The sequence below is a fragment of the Macaca mulatta genome, chromosome 5 (genome assembly GCF_049350105.2).
Source record: "Macaca mulatta isolate MMU2019108-1 chromosome 5, T2T-MMU8v2.0, whole genome shotgun sequence".
NCBI lineage: Eukaryota > Metazoa > Chordata > Mammalia > Primates > Cercopithecidae > Macaca > Macaca mulatta.
Window position 1 is genome coordinate 123903558 of NC_133410.1, and position 26516 is coordinate 123930073.

At 35.6% G+C, this 26516-nt stretch overlaps 1 protein-coding gene across 11 annotated transcripts in view; it reads left to right on the plus strand.

The window, feature by feature from the left end:
* Positions 1–26516, plus strand: part of UGT8 (UDP glycosyltransferase 8) — a 159328-nt gene that overhangs the window by 22982 nt on the left and 109830 nt on the right. For 6 of the 11 annotated variants that reach the window (XR_013417542.1, XR_013417546.1, XR_013417541.1 and 3 more), the window contains exon 2: positions 4850–5673. Coding sequence is in view for 4 of the 11 variants with exons in the window: in XM_078002695.1 (XP_077858821.1) it covers positions 4852–5673 (822 nt within the window). In the remaining 7 variants the exon portion in view is untranslated. Of the gene's footprint in view, positions 1–4849; positions 5695–26516 lie in introns of all 11 variants that reach the window. The other 5 variants (XR_013417544.1, XR_013417540.1, XR_013417543.1 and 2 more) reach the window with 1 other exon arrangement.

A 26516-nucleotide genomic window follows, 5' to 3' on the forward strand; every position in this document is an offset into this window, starting at 1 on the left:
ATTTAAAGAGTTCTTGGTCATCATTTTGAAAATATTTGTTAAAACTAGCTAAAGACGACAGACTGGATAGCTTTTCTAATAATTTTCATCAATAGGAAAAAAGAAATACGCCTCATTCTTCAATACTTTAAAATGGCTTTTTCCAGTGTGCTCCTTCTTTGCAATCAATATTTTTCTGCATTCTTTAAAAGACAAGAGAATTTGATTATAAAAGAAATGGGCTGACTAGGCATGATTTTTTTGGTCTTGAAAGCTTAAAATGTAAAATTGGCAAAAAAAATTTTACCTTTTATAATACTTGAAAAATAAGTACCTCTTTGCTCTACAAGTAGAATGAATAGGGGAAGAGTTTAAGCCCGTTTGTTTAAATATTATTGCAAAGAGCTCTATTTGTAGAAGCAAATTATAGGCAGATTACCAGGTTCTTATAAATACAACTTGTACATGGACATTCTGCAAACCCAGCTGTCACGTTTTTCTTGCAACTCCTTTTGCAAAAGCAGACTAAAATGTTTTAAAATATGAAAAATCTTTATTTTTTCAAAGCAAGAAAATAATTTACTGCTCTCTTACATAATGTATTTATAAAGTTTTTCCAGATAAACTAATCAAATAAATTAGAACAATGTGACAACATTACAGATTTAATTTGTTAGCTGCATTCCTTCTGATGTTACCACGAGAGAATGTTACTGATGATTCAGGGCTATTTCTGAAGTCTGTATGTTGGTGCTATCCCCAGTGATGGTGGACTTATCTTTGCCTTATCTGATCACAAATTATGTTGGGGAAAATAAAGATTTAATATTTCTTTCAATAGAAAAAGAATTTGGTTTTGCTCGTTTAAGAGCGATGAGAAAATGATGGAATGTTGACTGTGTTTGGCACACAGGACATGGACCTTCATGGAAGTCCTTGCTCTGCATGGCATCTGTCAGCTTTTCATCTTTCATTCTTCTTCTTCACTTTTGCTGCTGAGCCTAGCTGTACAAACTTGCACTTTCATTTGCTAATATAAATTCAATTTTATTTTACCATTTTAGAGACTGCTAATGATTAAATGTAGAAGGAGAGGGTGCACATGTTTTTATGTGAAGTGTTAAAAAAGATAAATTTATACCACTGTAATGTGCAACTTTTATGAAAAGAGAAATTGGTTAAACTGTTAGGTTGAATGAGAGACGTCATCTATTGGACTATTTTTTTTAATCCAGGCATATGGTCTTTAGTAACAGCTTGTAATTTGTTAAAACATTAATTTGGGGATTTTCCGTATTTTCAGTTGCCCATGTACACAGTCATTATATTAAAAAAGAAATCTGTTCAACAACAACAACAACAACAACAAAACCACATTAAAATACCGATAAATACTTCCTTAATTTTTTTTATAGTCTCAAACCAAATAGAACATTCAGGTTCTTAAGTTAATTAAAATCAACAGCTAAAATTTTTATATTTAAGAAATGGATATAGAAAGTCTTTTTATTTTGGTAATATTTTTCAAATGGCTATATAGTATGTACTTTTGTTTATTTTCTTTATTTTCTCTCTCTTTCCAATAGAATGCAAGCTTCATAAAAATAAAGATTTCTGTCATTTGGGGTATTATTTTTGAATAACTCCCAGTGTCTTTCTGAAAAATAAATAGATTAACATGTAAATACTTATTTCTGGTGATCAAAGCTGTTGGGGGAGGCGTATGTGGTAACTGGGAATCTTGACCTTTCTTACTAGTTTGCCTTGTTAATTCTTTAGAGTTTCCTGTGAAGAAAATCTTTTAATACTCAGTAAGTCTTGTTTCCTGATTTCTCATCTTTACACCTCCTTTATTTCTTATTACATTGAGAAGTATGTTAAATAATAAAAATAATAGGGGAAATTTTCAGTTGTCACTAGCCTTCAGGTTTGACAAGCATTGGTAAGAGTAGATTCATGCTTTAGTTGATTGCTTGGCTGTTACTACACTTAAAATCTCATTTAACCTTTAAAGTCTCATTCAACCCTGTCCTGGTGTTATTATGCAAAAAACTATAGACATAGCATTTTTTAACCTTCTATTAAAAAATCCGTATTGTTGGCATTTTAAATGTCAAGTGCTACCATAAGTCATATATTGAAAATGATGGGTCATAATTAAACTGTAAACATTTTTGTGTAGCATCAGGTACTTCAGTACCAATGTATGAATCAATGAATGCTTATTTGATTATTTTGATGAACAGATATTGTAAGTGCTTATATTTTGGTAAGAAATTATGGTACGGTATCCTACCTTGTAAGTGAAACCCCTAACTGTAAAGGTTTTAAAAGCAAAATATTAAAATTAGGATATGATACAATAATTATGTCAGAAAATCATGTTTTCAGTAGACATAGTCAAGTAATTATAGACTAGCAAGAATCTCAGTGTTTGTTGCTAGTTGTGTTAGTCATTCTGTACAGTGGTGTTTATGAGATTAAAGTGCTGTTTAATTTTGTGTTTTAACAGTAGAATGTCATGCTTGTGTAAATGATAGCTCTCTCGGTAATCAGTATTGTTAAATGGAGATGTATGAAAAACTAGTAGGTATGATTTTTAGATGGTATTTTGTCACATGAGTATTCGTATTTCTGAACAGTAACTTTTAGAATCTGTATACTTTAAAACTTTATTCTAGTATGGTAGCCACTAGCAACATATAGCAAAACTACATAATATTTGTTTCAGTTCCTCAGTCATACCAGCCACATTTTCAACTGTTCAGTAGCCACACATGGATAGGGGATACTATAGTGGACAGTGAGGACATAGAACATATTTGACATTACAGAAAGTTCTCTTTGACAGTGCTATTCTAAAATATAAGCAGTTGTTCATTAAAAAATTATGCAATTTCTTTTTACTTTTTAGTAATTACTGAAATAAAATATTAAAAAGGAAGAATTAAACAAAAACACAGTGAAAGGATTTGTTCTCTATGATCATTTTTAAGTTACTTATGATAGATTAAGTAGTTTTAACTGTAGCTGAACAGAGTATGCCTGTGGTCTGCTCAGCTAGATTCAGAACCCAGTGGGGAGAGCAGTTTTCTACCATTGTTCCGTCATCAAGTAGTCTCCTCTCCAATATGCAAGAAGTGACAGCAGTGGGCAGTAGCTGCTGGAACACCTACCTGTATTGGCATTAGTCTCATCCCTGGAGTTGATAATATTTCCTTGTAAAATCTCTCATTTTTCCTTCTTCAGATTTTTGAGAAGGCAACATTGGAGAGATACATAGGTGAGGCAGTACAGTAGAATAAAGATTTGGAAGGTTTTTCTAAGATAGGCCCCTTAATTTTCTTTCTTTACTGATCTTGTAATTGTAGAGTAAACTTACTATAGAATCAGTATCTTCTCCAAAGTTAATTATTTTTAAGCCCTTATAATAATGTAAGTGACATTTATATTATATGTTTGTAATATGCATTACTTTTACTTATTCTTAATGGTATAATTTCAACTTTCAAATAGTTTGAAACTTTCCTTAGAGTAGGAGAGGAAAGAAACATCTGGATATATATGTATTTTAGAGTTCACACTTGTTATTGGAAGAATCCATTAGTTGCCTGCTATTGGTTTCTTTAGGTTGCTTGCAGTGTTTGAATGTTGAGAAGGTATAGTTGTTAAAATTGCATTTAGATGGTAGGAATTATGCAAATAGGAGGGTTAATGTATTTTAAGGGGTAAAAATAGATATCAGTTTGGTGATGTGTGTATAAATCTAATTTGAGATTTTTGAAATGTGTCCAGTTGGCTTGAGTGATTGTTTAGATCTATTTGGGGGTCTAATTTAGAGTCTAAGAATTAGTTATATTGAATAGGTTAGTGGGTGTATTTGCACACTCTATGGTCCCCATGTATAGTATATTTATCTCTAAAAACAATAGAAGACAACTTTATTACACATATCTATTAACATGAAAAAGTAGGAGAAGTACCAGCCCTCAAGTGTACAGGCATCATCTGACTTGACATTTGCACCTGAGTTAAAGGTACAACATAGCAAGTGTAATCTGAGACATAATCATTCATCAGTCCTTTTTTAATAAGTATTTACTGAGATCTATTAACCCTCTTGAGTTTTTCTATTATAAGTTTCTCTTTTACATAATGCCCTGAAATGTATCAGCAAATTGACCTAGATTACATAAATAGAGATTGCTAGGATACATAAATATAGATTGCTACCTAAATACTTATGGTATTTAGGTAAAGGGAAAATATATGTTAAAGATCTTTTTTTTTTCTGGAAAAAAGTCTTTTCTGCAGAATCACCAAACTACCATTCAAAATAATTATATTCTAAAACAATCTTTCTTTGGTATGCCTTGATTATAACTGCAAATGTAACTGTTTAATTAAAATGATTTAAATAAGAGGCACATGCTTATATACCTGGAAATTAAAAAGGTCAGCTCTTCTTCCTGGGATTAACAATGATAATCAGTTAGAAGATGAACAGATGTTCCATAGATATTTCATAGATCTCCTTCCAAAAAGATATATTATGTGTTATTCAACCTTATCAAAATGTTATTTCAAATGTTTGAAAATAGTTAACTAATGCAGTTTTCTTCCCAAATAGATCCATTTTTAATATATTTCAGTTTATGTCAACTTTGCTTTCACTTCTATACTTAAACATAATTGATCTTTCAAAAATAAGGCGGTAATTAGAACAATTGTCAGGATAATTTTTAATAGTGAATTTTTTTTAGACAAAGTATTAGATCAGATGTTTTTGGGGAAAAATGCTTTGTGACTGCTTGTTTTGAATGGTGAGCATTGTATTTTGTTTTAAGTTGTTTTCTGGTTGTTGTTACAGCTATGAAGTCTTACACTCCATATTTCATGCTCCTGTGGAGTGCTGTTGGGATAGTGAAGGCTGCCAAAATCATCATCGTGCCGCCAATTATGTTTGAAAGCCATATGTACATTTTCAAGACGCTAGCCTCAGCCTTGCACGAGAGAGGCCACCATACAGTGTTCCTCCTCTCTGAAGGCAGAGACATCGCCCCATCTAATCATTACAGCCTGCAGCGCTACCCAGGGATCTTTAACAGTACCACCTCAGATGCTTTCCTACAGTCCAAGATGCGGAATATTTTCTCTGGGAGATTGACAGCAATTGAACTGTTTGACATACTGGATCACTATACTAAGAACTGTGACATGATGGTTGGCAACCATGCCCTGATCCAGGGTCTGAAGAAAGAAAAGTTTGACCTGCTGCTGGTGGACCCTAATGATATGTGTGGATTTGTGATAGCTCATCTTTTAGGAGTTAAATATGCTGTCTTTTCCACTGGCCTTTGGTATCCTGCTGAAGTGGGTGCTCCTGCTCCATTAGCATACGTCCCAGAGTTTAACTCACTCCTCACAGACCGCATGAACTTGCTGCAAAGAATGAAAAATACCGGTGTTTACCTCATTTCCAGATTAGGGGTCAGCTTTTTGGTTCTTCCCAAATACGAAAGGATAATGCAGAAGTACAACCTGCTGCCGGAGAAGTCCATGTATGATTTGGTTCATGGGTCCAGCCTGTGGATGCTGTGTACTGATGTAGCACTGGAATTCCCAAGACCCACTCTGCCTAATGTTGTTTATGTAGGAGGAATCCTAACCAAACCGGCCAGCCCACTACCAGAAGTAGGTTTGCTGAATTCCTTGGTAATTCTTTTTTAATGTAAAAGTAAATTTTGACTTTTGGAAGTGATACGATTTGTTATTGTATATATACAGTACTCTAAAAGGTGATTAGGACATGGGGCCTCCAAAGTCCCTTTATTTGGGTCCACCACTTGCCTGGGAAACATTTCTGCTTTGAATGAGCATTTCTGTAATACTGAAGAGACCGCTCTGCCATATAGTCAATAGACTGGCTGGGAAGTAGTTTTCTGATTAAGTAATAATTATAGTATGTGAGGAGAATATAGTGAATTGGTTAGTTTTAATGAGTATAAGTGATTTTTACCTTTAATTACACACAAAATCCCCTCGGTTCTACCCCAAATAGCACAATTACAGGTATATATGTTTAGCTTCGGTTTAGTGAACTCAAGTAAATATAAAACAAGTGAATAGAGGTTCTTCTCTGGGAGGTTACTACCACTAGTTTATGTCCAGTAATGAAAGTGAGGTGGTAACTTCCGTCAAAGTAGGGAGTCGGTTAACTTAAGCTAGTAAGTACATGTAATGGTTTTGAGGAAAGCATACTCTATTGCAATTTCATTTTAATGATGGAATCAATGGAACTTTAAGAAACTCTGTTCTCTATGTCAAACTTAAATTCTTTTTATTGGTTGAGCCATCAGTAAATCCCTTGGTATTCTGTTCACCATCCTTGTTTTTTATTAAGTATCCCACACTAGCAGAAGCCATACACATACCTATTGTTGTAGTGAGTTTTCTAACCTCAGATTGAATCTCTCAATTTAACCTCAACATCAAATCCCATTTACTAGAAAGTGTAGGGCTTGTTGCAGGACTCTCCCTATTCAAACTACTTTTAATCCTACCTCTGGATATAGCCACTCAAAACAATTTTGCTAAATTATTGATTTCTAACTCTGGTACTACATACTAAAAGTTCTGTCAGTGCCTCGGTGAAGAGTAAAGCCAGATTTTCTAATATAGATGAGGACAATCACATGACTGAATTTTGTCATGAGGCAATAAGGTGATTAGAAATATACAACCTGTAGGCTTTTCTAATATGGCCATTAGAGTTATATTTAATAAATAATATATTGATATACTTCATGTAACATGGAAACATAGAAATGGCCTGTACACCCACAACATTTCAAATATATGCAGCCACTGTAGGCTGTGAGGGCACACTTGTTCTCTCTGACGTCAACTGTAAAGGATAGGGATTAATCTCAGCTTATCTTAGCCATTCATGAATTTATCCAAGCTCGTTTTGAATCCTCAAACCTTCTCTGTCAGAGTCACCTTCCTAAAGGTAGCTAACATCAGATTTTAGAAGCAGCTTCTGAAAAATTTGGTAATCAGGTGTGTCTTTTCCTTAACTGAGTCATTTAAAATGTTACACAAATCTTCCTTGTTCTCTCTAGGTCGTCATCTTTTCCCAACTAGAACACTACCCTTCTGCCAGCTCCCTTTGTTTTTCATCTGGGTGCTATCTCTCTTCTTCAGTCAGTTGATTGAAGAAGTATATGATGAAAAGGAGCCAGACATGGTGGCTCATGCCTGTAATCCCAGCACTTTGGAAGGCCAAGGCAGGAGGATCACTTGAGTCCAGGAATTTGAGACCAGCCTCAATAACATAGTGAAACCTTGTCTCTACAAAAAATAAAAATTAGCTGGGTACGGTGACACATGTTGGTAGTCCCAGCTACTCAAGAGGCAGAGGTGGGAGGATCACTTGAGTTCAGGAGGTCGAGGCTACAGTGAGCCGAGATCACACCACTAGACTCCAGCCTAGTTGTCAGAGTAAGACCCTGTAAAAAAAAGAAAAAGAATGTCCTGATTGCCTTTTCTTTCCTTCCAGTTCCTGCTGTACATTTGTCTCGAGTTGCAGCAACTTGAATGACGCAGTATAAGTATAGGAAAATATGTTTTATTTTCAATACTCTACCTTTCAAAAAGATGCATAGCATGTGGGAATTTTTTTTTTTCTACCATCCAAGCATTTTTTTCTCTCGTGGATTCCTCTGCACACAGATTTCCTTACTAGTGTCACTATTTTGTTTTACATGAAAAGCATCTTTTTAGTGGTTTTTGGTGCTCGACATAAGGTATTACTCAAAATATCCTTTAATTTGCCATAATTTCTCATTTGACATTGGCTTGACTTTCTTTGTGGACTTCTTTCTTGTTTTTCCTCTGGGCTATTTGTGGTGGTTCTTTTGAAATGCGTTTTTCATTTACTAAGTTTGCTTTGTGCCATTTAGTTTGGTTGCACGCACAGACATGGCATGTGTGCATGTGTTATATATAGTATGTGGACATAGATACGTGTATTATTATTACAGGAAGTCTTTTAGGTTATCATTGTGAAGTACTGTTTTCATTTCAGAATGTTATTTATAGTTTTTGAGCAGAGAGTATTTTGAAGAATGATGTGCAGTACTCTTTCGGGTATTCCTTATTCTGGTGTGGTTTTATGTGCTTATGAATGTGTGTTCCCAGTGAGATTTTTCTGCTAGATTTATTTGAAATAATAAACTGTACCTTTTAATTCTGAAAGTTATTGAGTTTCTCAAATGCCTGTATTATTTACAGGGCATTGTTGTGACAATAACACAGGAGGGCCCGAAAAGTAGCTGCATAGAACACATGATTCACATATAGCAGCTTAATTGTTAATTGCCTTGGTATCTTACACTGAGCATAGATTAGGTTTTCCAGATGTCTGTAAATGATTGGACAGTGGGACTGAATTTCACAACCTGGGGTGAAAGGGTGGAGAAAATTTATAATGGACATTTTAAATAAGCTTTCACAATGTTTGATCCTAAGGAAATCCTGTAGAGAGCATATAGTTTGGCTCCATTCATTTTATTTATTCTTTCCTTTAAAGTAGGTAGAATAGAGATAGTGAATAGTCCATCCATTTTTCACATAGTAGGTACAAAGACTTCATCAAAGACCACACAGATAGTCTGTGGCAAAGTCAGGTGTAATGTGGGTTCTTTTGCTGTTTATTAGGTGTTTTTCCAAGGTGATTGCATCTCTTGTCACTCATTTTAGTCATTTACTTACTTATAATTTTGTATAAAACCATGCAGAGACAGCAGTTTTTTGAATCTTATTTGTTTTATATCTCTCAAAGATTGTCAGTGCTTAATACTCAAGTCAAATGAAAACATATGGACTCTTAATTATGCTTCAGAGATTTGATAAACTAAATCAGCCTAAATTCAAATGCTTTTGATTACAAAATGTTGTGTCAGTGTAGAGTGAAGAAATTGTGTGCCTTGATAGTAGAAATCATTTTAAAATGCATGTTAGAAATCTGCCTGGAAAAACAACTTATCATCTACTACCTGGCTGCCTCTAATAGGAGTCTTTAAACGATGGTGGACTAAGGGGAAGAATTCTGGGTTGGATCACATTCATATAGTGGTTTACCTACTCTATCATTGCAGGCCAGTAGAGAACATGGACAAAGATCAAAAAATAAAAATGCTTTGATCAAGAAGGAGGTCTGTAGACAGGCCCCTATTTGAATATATTCTTTTTTTTTTTTTTCTTTTGAGATGGAATCTCTCGCTCTTATCACCTAGGCTGGAGTGCAGTGGCATGATCTCGGCTCACTACAACCTCTGCCCACAATGTTCAAGTGATTCTCCTGCCTCAGCCTCTAAGGTAGCTGGGACTACAAGCAGGTGCCACCATACCCAGCTAATTTTTCATATTTTTAGTAGAGATGGGGTTTCACCATGTTAGCCAGGGTGGTCTCGATCTCGTGACTTTGTGATCTGCCCGCCTCGGCCTCCCAAAGTGCTGAGATTACAGGCCTGAGCCACTACTCCTGGCCACATAGATCCTTTAAATATTAAATGTGAATGAAATAATGACACCTAATTAGAAAGTTATTTTAATTTTTATTAATTTTATTAGCAGATAATCCACCAAAGAATAGTACATGTTTACTTAGGGAATCTAATAGTTATTAAAAAGTAAATGTTTCAGTGATACTTTTTAGATGATTTCCCATTGGCTGAAACGGCCTAGGCTGCCAGGCAATTACTCTCTGCCATTTTTCAACTTCTACAGCACTGAACTCTCGTAGCACCTGATCGCACTTTAACTACTGTTTGTTATTGTTGTACTGTTTTTGTTGTTGTTGTTTATTTGTTTTACATGGCTCTCTTAACTAGAATGTGAGTACCTCAGAAGGTTGATACTCTATAACCCGAGTGCCTGAAAAATGGTTGGTACTTAATAAAAGTTTAATATTTAATGAACTGTATCAAATAGAAATAGTTGTCAAAAATAGGTGATAGAGTTAGTGCAATAATATTAATATTATAACTATCATCTGTTTGTTCCAAATTTGTGTCTGTATACTGTCCCAGCCATTAAGCAACCCAAAAATCCGTGCTAAGTTGTTGGTTTTCTAATTTTTTTTTAATTTTTTGAGATGGAGTCTCACTCTGTCACCCAGGCTGAAGAGCAGTGGCATGATCTCCACTCACTGCAGCCTCTACCTCTTGGGTTCAAGCAATTCTCCTGCCTCGCCCTCCCAAGTAGCTGGGATTACAGGTGTGTGTCATCACACCTAGTTAATTTTTATATTTTTAGTAGAGACAGGGTTTTGGTATGTTGGCCAGCTAGTCTTGAACTCCTGACCTCAAGTGATCCGGCCACTTTGGCTTATCAAAGTGCTGAGATTACAGGTATGAGCCACTGCCTCAGCTGGTAGTAAGTTATTTTAATGAATTAGAATAGCCACTCTAATATTAGTGAGAAAAGAAGATAACCATACATTACCCAATTGTAAACTAAAATAGTCTTTTCTGTCTTCCAAATATGTGTATAAACAGGGACAGTATTGAAAGTCAAGCCAGCTATTGCCGTCTTGGAAGATGATTTGAGGCAGCATGGCACTCATTTGATGCTCTTCAGAGATGCTATATTTCCACATTAGGAGTATTAAGGGCATCTTAATTTCACCAGTTGTGGAGACATTTTTATTTAAGAAAGCATAGTCTTGGGGAGACATAAGAGATAAACAGATAAGAAAACACATGGGACCAAGGACTGGACCAGGAGATATTCACTGTTTGTCATTTTGTCATTTCCTGGAAGTCCCTCAGAGAATGATCTTGGGGACAATGAGAGATTGAGCAACAGAGTCGTTAGATTAGCTACTTGTGAGCAGGTGAGTTTATGAGAAGAAAAATGAAACGAAGAAACAAAATAGTGACTTTCCATACTTGATATTCCTTGATGAACATAGAAGCCATTACTTCTTATTACATATGGTGATTGAAAGCTGATTTCACCATTAATGAATGAAGTCTCTAGGCTTGGATATGGGACTAGGGTCCTTGGGGCTTAAAGACTTGAATCAGGTTTGCAGCAGCTGTGGAAAATTAAGGCCATTTTATTAATAATTACATATGCAATTTGTTATCTTATGAAATTTAAAGCTGGAGATGTAAAGCTTCATCTGTATGGTAGTACTATGTTATGTTGTTAGCTATGTGGGGGTCAGAAAATTGAAGGTGACAATGTCTAGAAGAAACTAATAATTTCATTCCAGTTACTAATTCTGAGTTCAGAAATGATAGTACTTTCTGTTTATTTGTTAGATGGCTCTCTTAACTAGAATGTGAGTACCTCAGAAGGTTGATACTCTATAGCCTGAATGCCTGAAAAATGGTTGGCACTCAGTAAAAGTTTAATATTTAATGAACTGTTAAATGATAGTTTGGCAGAAAAAATAAATTCTCTAAGGGAACTCATTAATGTGAAATGTTTTTGCAGAAGCTTTATAGGTTAATCATGTATTTTGTTATTGTTTTGTAGTAAGAAACCAAATTACCTTTCTAAAGAAATCTATCCAGGAAGTAAATAAATCAAGCACCGTTGAAACTATCAATGACTTAACTGTTCAGTTCACTGATACAGAAATTTTCTAAGCAGCATTGTAGCTTTTAGTAGCTTATTATCTGCTTCTATAAGCATATGGGCTTATAAGGATTTCCTGATATGATAGGAGATCCAATATATGAATGGAATCAAACAAACTTGTTTTGAATTGATATTGCAAGATCTGACATGATTTTAACCCCAGCACACATTAAGTTTTTAAGCTTTAATAAGCCCTAAAGAATTGTTCATTTAGGTATTAAGTCAAACACTGGCAATATTTTTAAGGGAAATATTTTTAACTGATAATTTTTAGAAATGACAGTTTTCTCAATTAAATTACTGTTGACACCAGTTTTGGGGGATGATATTCTTCACAAATACTCTTATTCTAAGCCAAACAGGTCTATTTATGAAATTTAAATTTCTACTGCCAAAGGGTTTATCAGATCTATTTCTGAGCTCAGATTTTGACAGGATGTTGTAAGCAAGAGCTTGTGACAGATCAGTGGCACTGAAGACAAACTACCTATTTTCTGGCTTTGTTTATGAAAAATTTTATCTCACCTTTCCAGGTATTGTTCTTTGTTGTACAAAATACCAAAGTGGAAAAACATGGACTTTTTTAGTCAAATGGCCCTGACTTTTAGTCTTATCTTCATATGACTGTTTTGGATAAAGGAGTCAGCCTAATTAAAATGATGATAGGGTGTCAGTACTTACTTCAGAGGACTTTTGGTATATGAGAGCCACGACAGTACCTGGTGGTGGCAGTTATTACTCTTATTATTGCTGTAATAACCCTTGTAACTTACAGTGAGCCAAGAGTATGGAATCACTGATCACTTCTTATTTTCCACATGCTGAAGAGAAGAATGGTTCTCAGGGGAATGGATGGAGCATCTATGGTTTCACCTCTCTTCATTCGGGCAGTTGACGCTGGTACTTCTGTTTCCATCTTGGGGATTTTTTTTTTCTTTCTTCCATTCTTTTTCTCACTGAAGTAAAAGGAAGATGACAATTGTGTGACATACATGGTTCTTAGATCACCTGGAGTTTCTTAAGAAATGAACAGAAATTGATAGATATGTCTTCTCTAGGGTAGAAAGAAGAATTAAGGGAGGAACTTCATCAGAATGCTGGCTTCTTTACATAGGACACTGTTGTTTTTCAACAGAAGCCCCCTATTCTGCTGGCTCCACACCTATCCATTCTCTTGACTCTGTGATTCTCATTTTTGAGTGAGTTTAGGGGAAAACTCTAGGCAAATAAATGATTGCCTTCCTTCTAGCCCAGCATTACACTGAATCTCCTCCACACTCAGACCCTGAAGAACTAGACTCAGTAACCTAGAAATGCCAAAAAAGGCTTAGTAGTTTCTTCTAAGATCTAAAGTTCAGACTCAGCAACCAACCCCAATATTTATACTAACTTCTTCCTATATTATTTATTAGGTTGGTACAAAAGTAATTATGGTTTTTGTCATTAAAAGTAATATCCCAGCAGGGCTCGGTGGCTCACGCCTATATTTCCAGCACTTTGGGAGGCTGGGGCAGGCGGATCACCTGAGATCAGGAGTTGTAGACCAGCCTGGCCAACATGATGAAACCCTTTCTCTAGTAAAAATACAAAAAAATTAGCAGGGCGTTGTTGTGCAGCATGCCTCTAGTGCCAGCTACTCGGGAGGCTGAAACAGGAGAATTGCTAGAACCCATGAGTGGAGGTCACAGTGAGCTGAGATTGTGCCACTGCACTCTAGCCTGGGCAACAGAGTGAGACTCCGTCTCAACAAAAACAACAACAAAATAAAAGTAATGTCCCATTGTATTCTTTGTATTCTCCTTCACTCTCCTCAGTATTGTTTAGATCAGAATTCCATGAAATTCTTGTCAGTACATGATTGTAGGCCACTTAGTAGATCTGGGGTGGGTCTAATCATTTGTACCATGTTACCTGGTAATGCTGATACTGTTGGTCAGAGGACCAGCCACTGTTTGAGAACCATTAATTTAAACTCACACAATCCATGTGATCCATAAATTTTAACAGCATTATGTAATGCATTTTGTATGAGAATCATTTTTCTGGTAATTAAATATTTTCTCTGTTTTAGAAAGTTATTTTTAGTGTAAATTGCACCCAAACAAATGGGTATGTATCTAGATTTCAAGAACTAGAAAAGCCCTGGATTACATCATAGATCTGAACAGCTCATTACCTTACAGTTCCATTTTGTGAAACTAAGATGATGCTGTTGAATGATCAATTCTTGCTTTAAGATATAGATCTAAATAGAATGGCCATGTACAGCCATGTCAATAATAGGTAAGGGCCTCAGAACTAATAACTTTCAACTCTTTTCCCTGTTTTAATTCATCCTCACCATTCTCTTTTGGCCTTCTGTCAGGGTATATTTTTGTAAAGCAGCATTTATTGCTATTTGTAGGAACCACTTTTAGAAGAAGATTCAAGAATTCTGATTAATATAAACAAAGAGTTAATTAGTTGGTTAACAGAGCATCCATTCTAGAAAGAGCTGTGAGAGATGAAAATGCTATTATATAGGAGAGAGAAAAAGAGACAGACAAGCATGTCTTCCTTTGTCCTAAAACTTCAAAGAAGTTCCTATAAAAGTGGTCATTTACATATAGTATTTCATAAGGGTGGCCTTTGACCAGGTAGATTTTCAGAAAAATTATGGTGTTCAAATGCAGGAGGGGAAACTTAAGACCATGAGGTGGATCCTGGCTTCCCTGGATTTTCTTCCGCTTTTTTTCCTCCCTGGATATGTGATAGAGTAAAAATAAACTTTACAAAGTAAGCTGACTTGGTTCTACACTTCATTGAATATAGTAACTACTTAATAAATGTCTATTCAATTGTTTTATGCTGAATTAGATTTAGAGAAAAGGTCTTATAGCATTTAAAAAGATTTGATTTGCACAGATCTTTAAGGAAAACATTAGGTTCTAAGGAATTTTAAATCTTTCAGAAACAAATAATGGAGGAAGCAATACTCTTTGAGAGGAGGCATCTCAGGTCAGTCAACTTTTATGTCCCACCCATTTGCATACCTATTACTACAGTACTTACATAGTATAGGTTTTAATGCATATGTTTTGAATTAATGTAATCCAAAGTTGCAAAAGCCAATGCAGTTGCCTAATTTATTTTGCAAAAATGGAATAAAAGTTTTGTTACACTATAAATTTCCAGACTTTGTATCAGTGAAAAGCAACTTAATTGGCTTGGTAAGTATTGTTAAAACCTTGAGGCTAACTAAATTCCTCCACTAGTGTTTTCAGGCCATGATGAGAAACAGATAAACAGACTTGACTTTTTTTCACTACAAAGTCCTCTTAGAACTTTTTCACATGTGTAACATTGAAAAGGTTTTACAAACCACAAAGAGATAGCCACACTTAAAAAGGATAGATGGCCATTTAGTTATGCATTCATTGCAGATTTATTGGGTACCTAATATGTGCCAGGCACTGAGCTAGCAATGTTAAGTGAAATCGATAGTTTTTTTGTGTTGCTTCTAGTCTAATAGGGGAAATAATAAAGATGTAAACAAATTAATATGATGCATATTTCCAAAGCTAAACTGCTGTAACAGAAGCCAAAAGAATGCAGCGATAGAAAATAAGTAGTCTTCTCAGGTGATCAGAGTAATGCCTCCTGAGAAGGTGGAGACAGCCGATGGAAGGAGAGTATTCCAGGAAACCAACACCTATCCCAAAGTGGGAAAGACTTTACATTTTGAAGAACTGAGAAAGATCAGTGGGGATTGAGAAGCTGATGGCATGGAGCTAGGGTAGAGTGACTGGGGTGACCTTAGAGAGATGAATAGAGATGATATCATGCAAAGCCTTGTGCGCTGTCCAAGGTTTGAATTTCCTTCTGAGGCTGTAGATGGGCTTTAATATGATTGGATTTACTTTTAGAAAGGATCACTCTGGGCCAGGTATGGTGGCTCACACCTGTAATCTTAACACTTTGGGAAGCCAAAGTGGGCAGATGAAGAAGTCAGGAGTTTGAGACCAGCCTGACCAACATGGTGAAACCCCATGTCTACTAAAAATACAAAAATTAGCCAGGCATGGTGGTGGGTGCCTGTAATCCCAGCTACTCAGGAGGCTGAGGCAGGAGAATTGCTTGAAGCCAGGAGGCAGAGGTTGCAGTGAGCCCAGATGGTGCCACTGCATTCCAGCCTGGAGGACATAGTGAGACTTTGTCTAAAAAAAAAAGGATCAGGGTTGCTTTGTGGAAAAAGAACAATAAAAGGGGAAGAGAGGAGACAGGCAGGATCAATTGGGTGAATGTCGCAGTAGCTCAGAGGTGTATTGATGGCTGCAGAGATGGTGAGAAGTGGTATAATTCCAAGTATATTTGGGAGGTAGAATTGACTGGGGTGAAGTTGAGTGACGGGCGGTTCTAAAAAACCCAGTTTTCTTGCTTGAGCAACTGGTGGATGGCATTTCCTTAATGCAAAAGAGTAAGGGATGAAGAAGTTATTTAGAAAAATACATTGTTTAGCTGGGGGCATATTGAATTTGAAAAACTTGTGGGTATATGAGTGGATTCAAATGTCAAATTGATGTTTGAACATGTGAGCATGGAATTGATAGGAAAGGTGAATGCCGGGTATTCAGTTGTGAGAGTTACCTTCCAAAAGATTATAGGAAAGCCATGGAAATAAATGCAGTGGCTTATAGACTCTCCAAGGAAGAGGAGGAAGAGGAGTCTCCAAGAATTCTGAGAAGTCATGACTAGGAAAGGATAAAGGGTAACTAGAAAAAGTGGTATCATAGGTCCATCCATTATCAGTGTTGGTGAATTGGATGTTTCCATGAGTTAGGTGGGTATGTAAACCTGTGGTCTTAGTCACTGGACAACTTCAGTTGTTGCTAAGTAGATATATAGTAATAAATGACTAAACTTATACTCTCCTTTAACAATCCACTTACATTTGTGGCATCAGACCATTGGTAGAGGTGACAGAATACTCACTGGGAACCAGGTGAATATCTAGTCCTTGGCAAGATCACTTTATCTTTCTTTATCATAAAATTGTGAGTGGGTCAGTGATAGGGCTTGGACGGTCTTTAAAGTGTCTTCCACTTCAGTGATGGTGTGAAAGAGAACATTTTGAGCCTTATACATATATTAAAATACAGACTTCTATTCTTAAAATGTTCTTATTTCTAGTACAGTTGGCAGATCTCTGATAATTCATAAAGATGGAATCTTGCAGAGGATGGACAAGCGAGAGGCATAGAAAAGAATCAATTTTACAATTTGTGTATTAGTGAAGCTGTGATTTTATTTTAGTAAACCATGATCAATAATTAGAAATAGCCTTAAGACAAGTAATATTTGTTTTTTAAAAACCAATGATTAAAAATTCAAGCCACCATCACTTGAGGTCAGGAGTTTGAGACCAGCCTGGCCATCATGATGAAACCCCATCTCTACTCAAAATACAAAAATTAGCCAAGCATGGTGGCACATGCTTGTAATACCAGCTACTGAGGAGGCTGAGGCAGGAGAATCACTTGAAGCCCGGAGGCGGAGATTGCAGTGAGCTGAGATCATGCCACTGCACTCCAGCCTGGGTGACAGAGTGAGATTCTGTCTCAAAAAAAATAAATAAATAAATTCAAGCCACCATATTATTTGATTTTGTACAATACAGAAAGTACATTTTCCCCCCAAGGAATATAATTGAATTACCATTTTTATTGAAAGACTTTTTTTCTTCAACTATAATTTTAAAGAGAATTTTGAAACACATCAAGCCGTATACATAATTTTCTTACCTTTTAAAAATTATACCTTTCAGCTTTTTGTGATAGAGAATTCGTGGAAAAGATTTTGTAAAATATTTCTTTAGAAACATTTTAAGGAAAAAATTGAAATTGTAGAAAAATGCTTCAAGCTTTTGCAAATGTATTTTGGTAAAGTTCAAATGCTTTCCCCCCTCATAAAAAAGATCCAGTTATTTCAGTTAAGTTTTAAGTAACTTGCTTTGTAAATAAAACTTCAAATGAGGCTTGTTTACCAGATCTTTATGAATTTAAAAAGCGGAAATTTATTCTGATGTATAACTTGAGTCAGTTTCCTGTTATGAAGACAGAATTTGTTTCCAATTTTTAGAAGCATTAGATGTTACAAGAAGAAATAATGTAAAAATGAAAAGATAAGTTATTTATGCACTAGATTGTATACAACTTTTCATATGAATACAAAAAAGCTCATTTTTCAGAACATATGGGATTCTGATAATGTTTTGATATGGATGGTATAGTTTATCCCTCTAGACTTGCTTAGTAATAACTTTAGTCTTTTAAAATTACAGTTTACTGGAAATCAATGTAATATGTTCTATATGTGATTTCAACTGAATACATTATTTAAGCTAGGCTTATTTTCCCTCTAGTCCACATAACTTTTTAACAGAAATGACAAATAATACATAGATATCAGCTTTATTCACATATTGTATACAATCAGTGCTTATGTTGATTACTTCTTTCAGCTGAATAGGGAATAAGGCCTCAAAAGGTTTATATCCAGTATTTGAGTACTTTTGTTATTCTCTTTAAAAAGTCAGTATTAGGCACTACTGGTTACTACCAGCTGAAGCCTTACACAGCTGTGTATTTAGCATTTAATCATGCTAAGAATTGCTAATTAGAAAATCAAACCGGACAAAGCGTACCCAGTGGAGTTGATACAATACCATTTCTGTTTGAGAACCATAAATAAATAATCTTTAAGCATTAGTATTTCATTAATAACCATTTGTGCTGAATGTGTAAAGCACGCAATATTTAACAAAATGTTTTAACTCACTAGAAATAATTTCTTGATATTATCCTTTCACAGAAATCTGTGATGTCTGTAAAATATGGCCAACCTTATCAAAATTAAGTTTCTATTTAGCCTTTGATTTCTCTATTTTTCACTTTCTTCTATTCTGCTCCATTTCAGCATTCTGTTGCCCCCTCTGCCTTCCCCCAAACTTCCCGCTGCCCTCTCCTCTCTGCTTTGTTTTACCCCACATTGGAACCCTGTGGCCAGAAACCAGCTGTAGCATCCTCAGTTAGCCTTATTGTAGCTCAGGCTCCAAAATTCCCTTCTCTGTCTCTCTCTCTGTCTCTCTCTCTCTCTTTCTCTGTCTCTCTCTGTCTTTTTATTTTCTTAAATTTAAACTACTTTGTTTCTAAACCTCAGATACACTTAGCTGCAGCAAAGAATGAGGGCAAAGACATTCATTCAGCACTATATGTTAATGACTGATAGCAATTTAACGTATTACCTTTCAAGGAGTAGTGAATATTTTATACTGAAATTGGAGGTCTAGTGACAGTGAGGCGTTAGTCAGAAGAATCAATACCAGCAGCATAATCTGGTTAGTAAAAGTCAGAGAGGTGATGGTTCCAGAGGATTAAGAGGACACAATATGAATGCCCCTAATACCAGTTTTATGGTCCACTCCTACGGGTGATTATGGCTCAGACTTTGAGGAAAGAGGTAAGGCAGCATTTTCAGCTGCATCTGACTTCTCACAGTCATTGTGAGTTCACAGGTAATAGTGAATGCTACAATGCCTGGCATGTTGCTTAACATCCTCCTGTAGGTTTAATTATGTCTTTTCTGGTTTGAGAATAAAATAGGCTGGACACATCCCATGTTGCTGTTTAGACTGTACATATTTTGTTGAGTGTGTGTTCTTGTTTAGAAATATACATTTTGGGAAGTAACAAAGTTGCGATTTCCTGAAATTCAGTAAGTACACACTTCATTTTAGCCTTTGTAGACTAGCTCTGTTTCGCTGATTATTATTTTCAAACCTGTCCATGTGGTAACAGAAGAGTTCTGGGATTCAAGTGATTGGAGTTTGAGTCTCATGTCAGCCAGTGACTGACTTTGGCATCGTGGAACTTGTCACCTGAACTTTCCAGATGCAGCTTTCTTATTTGTAAAACGAGATAAGTAATATTTTTGTCCATATCAAAACATTGAAGATCAATTGAAATAATATTTGTAAGTATCTATAAATTACAGAGCATTGCTACAAAGGCCAAGGGCTTATTGCAACATTATGTAGGAACTCTACATGATGAATTTTTAAAAATATAACACATCATTTTCTAAAATGAACTGCATTTTTAAGAGAACATTTAATGGAAAACCAAAGATCTAGAGTTTTGGTGTCATTTCTTCTATTAACTCCAGTAATAAACAGACTTTTTCTGGAAGTGTCATTTACCTGAATGACACCAAGAGCTAGAAAGAAAGTCACAAAGACATTTGAGAGACCAAAATCAATGCCAAATGTCCAGGAACTAACATTGACTTGACTCACAGTAGCTGCCCTTAGGCCTTCATCACACAGAGTTAATTTATTCCAATTATATACCTGCTAAACAGCTTGGTTATTTTATTTCCAAGCCTATGAAGGTTAAAAACAGCAAGTACATTTTGAGGCAGGCATGCTGAAAGCAATGAATACTGACAATTTAATAACCTGACAGAACAGAGAGATCCATCATGATAGGCCCAGTTTATTCATTTGCAAAATAAAGAGTTTGGGCTAAACTAACCTTCAGAATCACAGGCTAAAATATGTAACCTCATACATGTTTTCTACCAGATTAATATATTTTAAACCTCTGGCAGATTTTTTGAAATTAACTTTACCATAGAATGCATATATGATATACATTTAGAATGACATGTGGTGCTTGTTTTATTTACTTAAAACAGCAAAAAATACCCTTTTATCATTATGATCAGACCAAAAAATGACACTTAAAAATAGTAAATCATGTATTCATTTAAATCCAGTGACTGTGTCAGCTCCTGAGAAGACAGGATTTAGCAGAACGCACTTGATTTTTGCCTTCATTAAACTACTAATCCCATTACTCAACATTTAGAAGTGCTGTGAAGGAAAGCATAGGGTGCTGAAGAGTATGACATTAGGGCCTGGGAGTAACAAACAGGGTCATTATGAGCTTTTTACATGAGAGTTCCAAGGGTGTTCCTCTGTAGTTTTTCCATCCCTGACTTCTGGATCTGTGCTAAGAAAATGCTTACTAGGTAACTGACAACAAGACCCCCTGGAGAACCCAGTAACTAAAGCTCCTTGACAGGAGTAGGAAAAAAAACTCCAGACGAGGCAAATTTTAGGAGCATTAATCCATCCTCCCTCCCTCTGTTTTCCTTGCTCATTTCATTTCTTTCCATAGTAAGTTATTGAAGGTCACCACATGAAAGACACTGTGCACTGTCTCACTTGTAAACTCATCTCCTGTGACAGAGAGCAAGGACCTCCTTCCTCCTATCATGAGTGACATTTTAGGTCATTCTGATCTTTGATTATGCTGAATGTTCTCTGCTTTATTGGAAAGTTTAATTCCTCCCACTGGCTACTTGTTTGGGTGATAAATTTCCTACATCATTTTGTGATTCCAGGAAGTTTTGTAGGTCTGCTGTGGCCCATTCGTATTTGGGCCTGACTGGTATTTTTACATATCTCTTACTGCAGAAGATTTTCTAGCTTCCATTCCAAGCTCACTGAGGATTTCTCACAGACTTTCCTATTATGGTGGGGATCTTAGCAGAGGATATTACTTTATCCTTGTAAAAGAAAATGCCCAGCCCTTTATACCTATATTGTTGGCTTATTCTATTACTTATTGGAAAATATTTATTGAGTGCCTATCAACTGCAGGGGACTCCATTAGATGCTGGAGATACAAAATAAAATGCCATAGCCCTGAAAGCCCTCAAAGATCTTCCAGGCAATCTGTAAGTTTTCTTTTCTTTTTTTTTTTTTTTTTTTTGAGATGGAGTCTCGCTCTGTCACCCAGGCTGGAGTGCAGCGGCGCGATCTCGGCCCACTGCAAGCTCCGCCTCCCGGGTTCACGCCATTCTCCTGCCTTAGCCTCCCGAGTAGCTGGGACTACAGGTGCCTGACACCATGCCCGGCTAATTTTTTTTTGTATTTTTAGTAAAGATGGGGTTTCACCGTGTTAGCCAGGATGGTCTCGATCTCCTGACCTCGCGATCCGCCCGCCTTGGCCTCCCAAAGTGCTGGGATTACAATCTGTAAGTTTTCTAGCTCACTGTGATTCCAATGTCCTTGCCATTTGTGAAAGAACACCCAAATGGAAATAAAGAATAGCAGTCTCTGGCTCTCTTCCATACTCATTATCAGACTCCATTCACTCATTTCATTCATTCATCAGTTCTCTCAGCAAATATGTATTCAGTATGAGGACCTATTCCAGTCAGATACTCGAAGAACCTGCCATTACCAGCCTCATCTTCTAGGTGTTCTGATGTCCCTGGTTCTCTTGTTTAACATAAGGACATTCACATTCCCATTAAACCTAGGCATAGTTGAGGCCAAAAGTTGGAATGGGATTATGTATCTATAAAGTGGTGCCATGAAAGGCAGTTTTGCTGGCCTTTAATTTGGAATGAATATGTGTTTTGTAATCTTTCCCATTACTTTGCTTTGCCTTTTCTTCTTTTATTGTCTCTTTACTTTTCCATAACAACTGAGCAGGGTGCCTTTTGGAAACCATCTTTGAGATGACCTAAGGAGGCTGATTGGTACTAGAATGAGTACAGGTTTTACACACAAGGCAAACCTGTGTTGTAATCCTGGGTTTACTATTACTAGTTGTAAGTCATTGGGAAAGTGATTTAATTTCTCAAAACCTCAACTTATCCATGAAATGAGAAAAATTGTTCTTTTGTAAAACAATAAACAAAATAAATTGTGTTAAGTACTTGGCACACAGTCAACCTACTTCTCCTTAGTTGCCTACCATTGTCTTCCTGAAACAGAGCTTGCCTGGAGGAGAAGGGGATCACATGAAAGCAATGAACTGGAATCAGGATGATGGATGCCTTATTGGGTGCATGAAACATCAATTGTTGACTTCAGTTTAGTGTCATATTTAATGCATTTCTCTTTTTACTGTTAAGATTTTATAGATTGATAGTTTTCATGTAAAAATATGTTTTTCAGAAGAGAAAAGTTTCTCAGGTTTCTACTTATATTTTTCAGGAGGAATACATTTATAGCTATTGACTCAAGTAGGCCCTAGCTGACATCCAAAATAAAATAGGCGATTTTTAAGTGTTAAAGTTAAAAAATACATATGATGTACCCTAAGGTAGCTGGATTTTATTTAATTCAAAGACATATGCTAGGAAATCTCACCAAAGGACATGTATTAGTTCATTTTCACACTGCTGATAAAGACATACCTGAGACTAGGCTGTTTACAAAGGAAAGTGGTTTAATGGAGAACCAACGGTTCCACGTGGCTGGGGAAGCCTCACAACCGTGGTGGAAGGCAAGGAGGAGCAAGTCACATCTTACGTGAATGGTGGCAGGCATAGAGAGAGATTGTGCAGAAAAACTCCTGTTTTAAAAATCATCAGATCTTGTGAGACTTATTCACTATCATGAGAACAGCACGGGAAAGACTTGTCCCCATGATTCAATTACCTCCCACCGGGTCCTTCCCATAAGACATGAGAATTCAAGATGAGATTTGGGTGGGGACACAGCCAAACCATATCAGGACCTATCTTAGGAAATGTCACCAAAAGGACAGGCTGGTCTTACCTTATGTGAACTCTGATCTTTGTGGCATTTTAGTCATTGTTATCTGTCATAGAGTATTTCTGTGGAGAAGTTCTACTAAACTTTTGAATGTGCTGTGTTCAAAAAAACCTGGCAGGCAATATCTAAATTTAATAGTTAAAATTAATAGCCTTCAGAAAAGCTAAAGCTAAAGTCTGAATTAATAATTTGTAATGAATCTTTATCATTTGGTAATCAATTGCTGCTAAAAGAACCACAAAAGCTCTACTGTTGGTGGCATTACTATATTTATAGACAAGGTTACCCTAAAATAACAGCATCATTAGGAGCTTCCTCCTTCCCTTTCATCTATGGGAGAAATCTGTCCCTCTTTGTTCGCTTCCACTTTGTTTTTATTCCCACAATCAAAGCAATACTTGGAATTTTGATTATATTAAATTTGAGTTTGGTAACTGCCCTGAATGAGCCAATCACAGACTCCAATTCATGGACGCTGTAAGAGAGTTATTTCATAATTGAAAATGTTAGACCTAGAAAATTTTCATAATATGTTAGTTTAAAAAAAACTGTGGTGTCTGTAAACCCTAATGGATGCTAGACACAGGTTTATTCATATACGTTTATCTGGCAAGGATTACAGTGATATGAAGACCTCTAGTCTATTGATGATATTTATTGATTCATAAAATGAGAAATTTACCATTGTAGTAAAGTGACTGTAGTAACCCATGTAGTAAACCTCAGTAGTAAACTGGAGAAAAACGAGAGAGAAAAATGGAACAGAAAAAAAAAAATAGATTTTTGGAACCTGAAATAGAAACAAACTTGAATAAATTATAAGATCAAAATATTTTTATTGCCTGAATTAATCTTCTCATTTCCTTTTACACTTTGACAGACAAAGGAAAAGTTAGTAAACGTTATATTTTTTCATATATCTCTGTACTGAAAATAAAATCAACGTGACTGATAGTTTTAAAAGTGAATTTGAGATGTTACAAGTTGACATTCAATAGTTTTTAAGTTGGAAATTTACATTAAAGGGATATAAATAAATATCAATAAAAAGAGGAAAGGGGGCTTATTATCCTAAAGTAGTTGAGATGGGAATTAGTGCTACCTAGATGCTTGAGTAACAGCCTCCTTTTGTTAAAATTGTTAACAGGACCCTTTTGTATGTAATAGAATTGTAAGGTCAGATGCAGCAACGTGTGGCTGAAAGATCATGAACTTTTTCAATGTATATTAACCTGTGTTCACTTTTTATTTTTTAAGCGATTTGTATCTTTGAGATAGTGGGACTTTCTGAGTCTTCTCTTCTCATTTTTAAGGGAAATGATCTATTTTATAGTGATGTTTTGCAGTTTAAATGGGATAATAAAGTGAGTAAAGCACCATTTTCTGCCATGCTCAACACATATTAGGCCCTCAATGAGCAGTAGCTATTTCTTAGTTTGTAGCAAGATTAACATGTGATTTCAATTTTGGGGGGTAGAGTTTTCTTGATATATTCGTCCAATATGAGACTGCTTAGATAAACCTGATATTTTTTTTACCAACTTCTCAGGCTGTGACTATTTTGCTTCTTGAATCCTCCTCCTATATTTTCACTTGAATGAGCAGCTGTATATTGAATCACCCAGCATGGACAGCTGAATAAACTAGCACTCATCACTGCAGTAAATAAAAGCTCATTTTATTTATTTCGTCTTTCTCTTTTGTAGCTGTTTTAGTTTGTAAGTAATAGGATTTGTTTGCTTATCATTTGGCTTTCTTTTGGTATATGAGAAAAATGTATTTCAAAAAAATTGTTGTTTTAAAGGCCCTTAAGGGGAAAGTGATAGAAAATAAATAGGGTGGAATTGTTTAATGATAATATTTTAGAAAAATTCTTTTTAATGCAGAATATGGTATTTTTATTTTGTGAATTATTATCCATGGGTCTCTGAGATCAGCTATGTGATCTCTGATTAGTGTCATACCTCAATCAGAACAAAATTAGAAACAACTACTCCTTTAAAGGATTATTTTTGTCCACAATGAGAAATAGCTTTTTTTAGATATTTGAAAGAAGAACAGAGGCTTTTTTGATTCTTATTATTTTAATGTTTTTTAGTTTGTATAATTGTAGGTGAAGGTCCAAGGTAAAAAAAAAAAAAAAAAAAAAAAAAAAAAGGAAGTAGTGCCCAGGACTTAATATGCGCAGTCACATGCTCTCTGACTTTTTTGTTTATATTAAGTTATAAAAACAATGTCTGGATGCGGGTCAATGGCAGTGGTTTCTAGGTAATTAGGCACTCATATTCAGGAGAACAGAAAAAAATACTATAAACAGAAGTTTAAATTTTAATAATTACACAGGTTTGGGGAATGATAATGCACCCCATTAAGCCACTTGAATTATAGTTGGGACACTTAGGCAGGAATAGAAATATCCTTTAAAAAATACCACTGAGCCATATAGTAACCAGGAGAAGTTGTTATTGTTTTGTACTTTTCCATTTGGTACTGATAAAGAGCAACTTGTGGGGATTAGAAAACATATATTATCACATTTTTCTGAGTGAAGCTAATGCTAGTTAGCCTTTAAATAACTTCAGGGCATTGTTTTAGATCATATTTCACAAACAAAAGATAAATCACTCCAACTGTATTTCCTTCTGATAGTGCTGAGCATAGTATGTATTTGGCATTATACACAGTAGGTACTCAGTGAATCTGTTGGACAAATAAATGCATTTGTAATTTTTATGTCAGTTTCTCAGGTGGTGGAAAAACTAAGACTTTAAGCATATTACATAAAAGTTAGAGAAAGGAATCACTTTGGCTGACATAGGCATTATTTTTTAATATTCTATTTAGATCTCTTAAAATGCACAATACATCAAAAATGAAATACACATTTCTCAAACTCTCAGTGCTTCTTTCTTTCTGGTCTCAACAAATACTGGTCGTTCCTCCTTAGAAATGTCATCTATATTTTTCTGTTCCATTTTATTTCCACTCCCGTTTTCTGGAAATTGCTGTGACCTCACATGTGAACAATTGCAGTGCTTACTAACCTGTTTTCCAGGTTTTACCCTTCAGCCACGGTGCCTTTCTTCTCTGAATCTAATCTACACTGAAAACAATGACTGAATAATCTGCAGATAACACAGCACTTGTTATGTCATTTCTCTCTTGAGAAATATTCTTTTGGGACCCCATGTGTAAATAATGTTAAACACAGCCTGAATTCCCCCTCAAAGTTTCTTTATATATTTCAAACCTTGAAGATGGTTAGGAA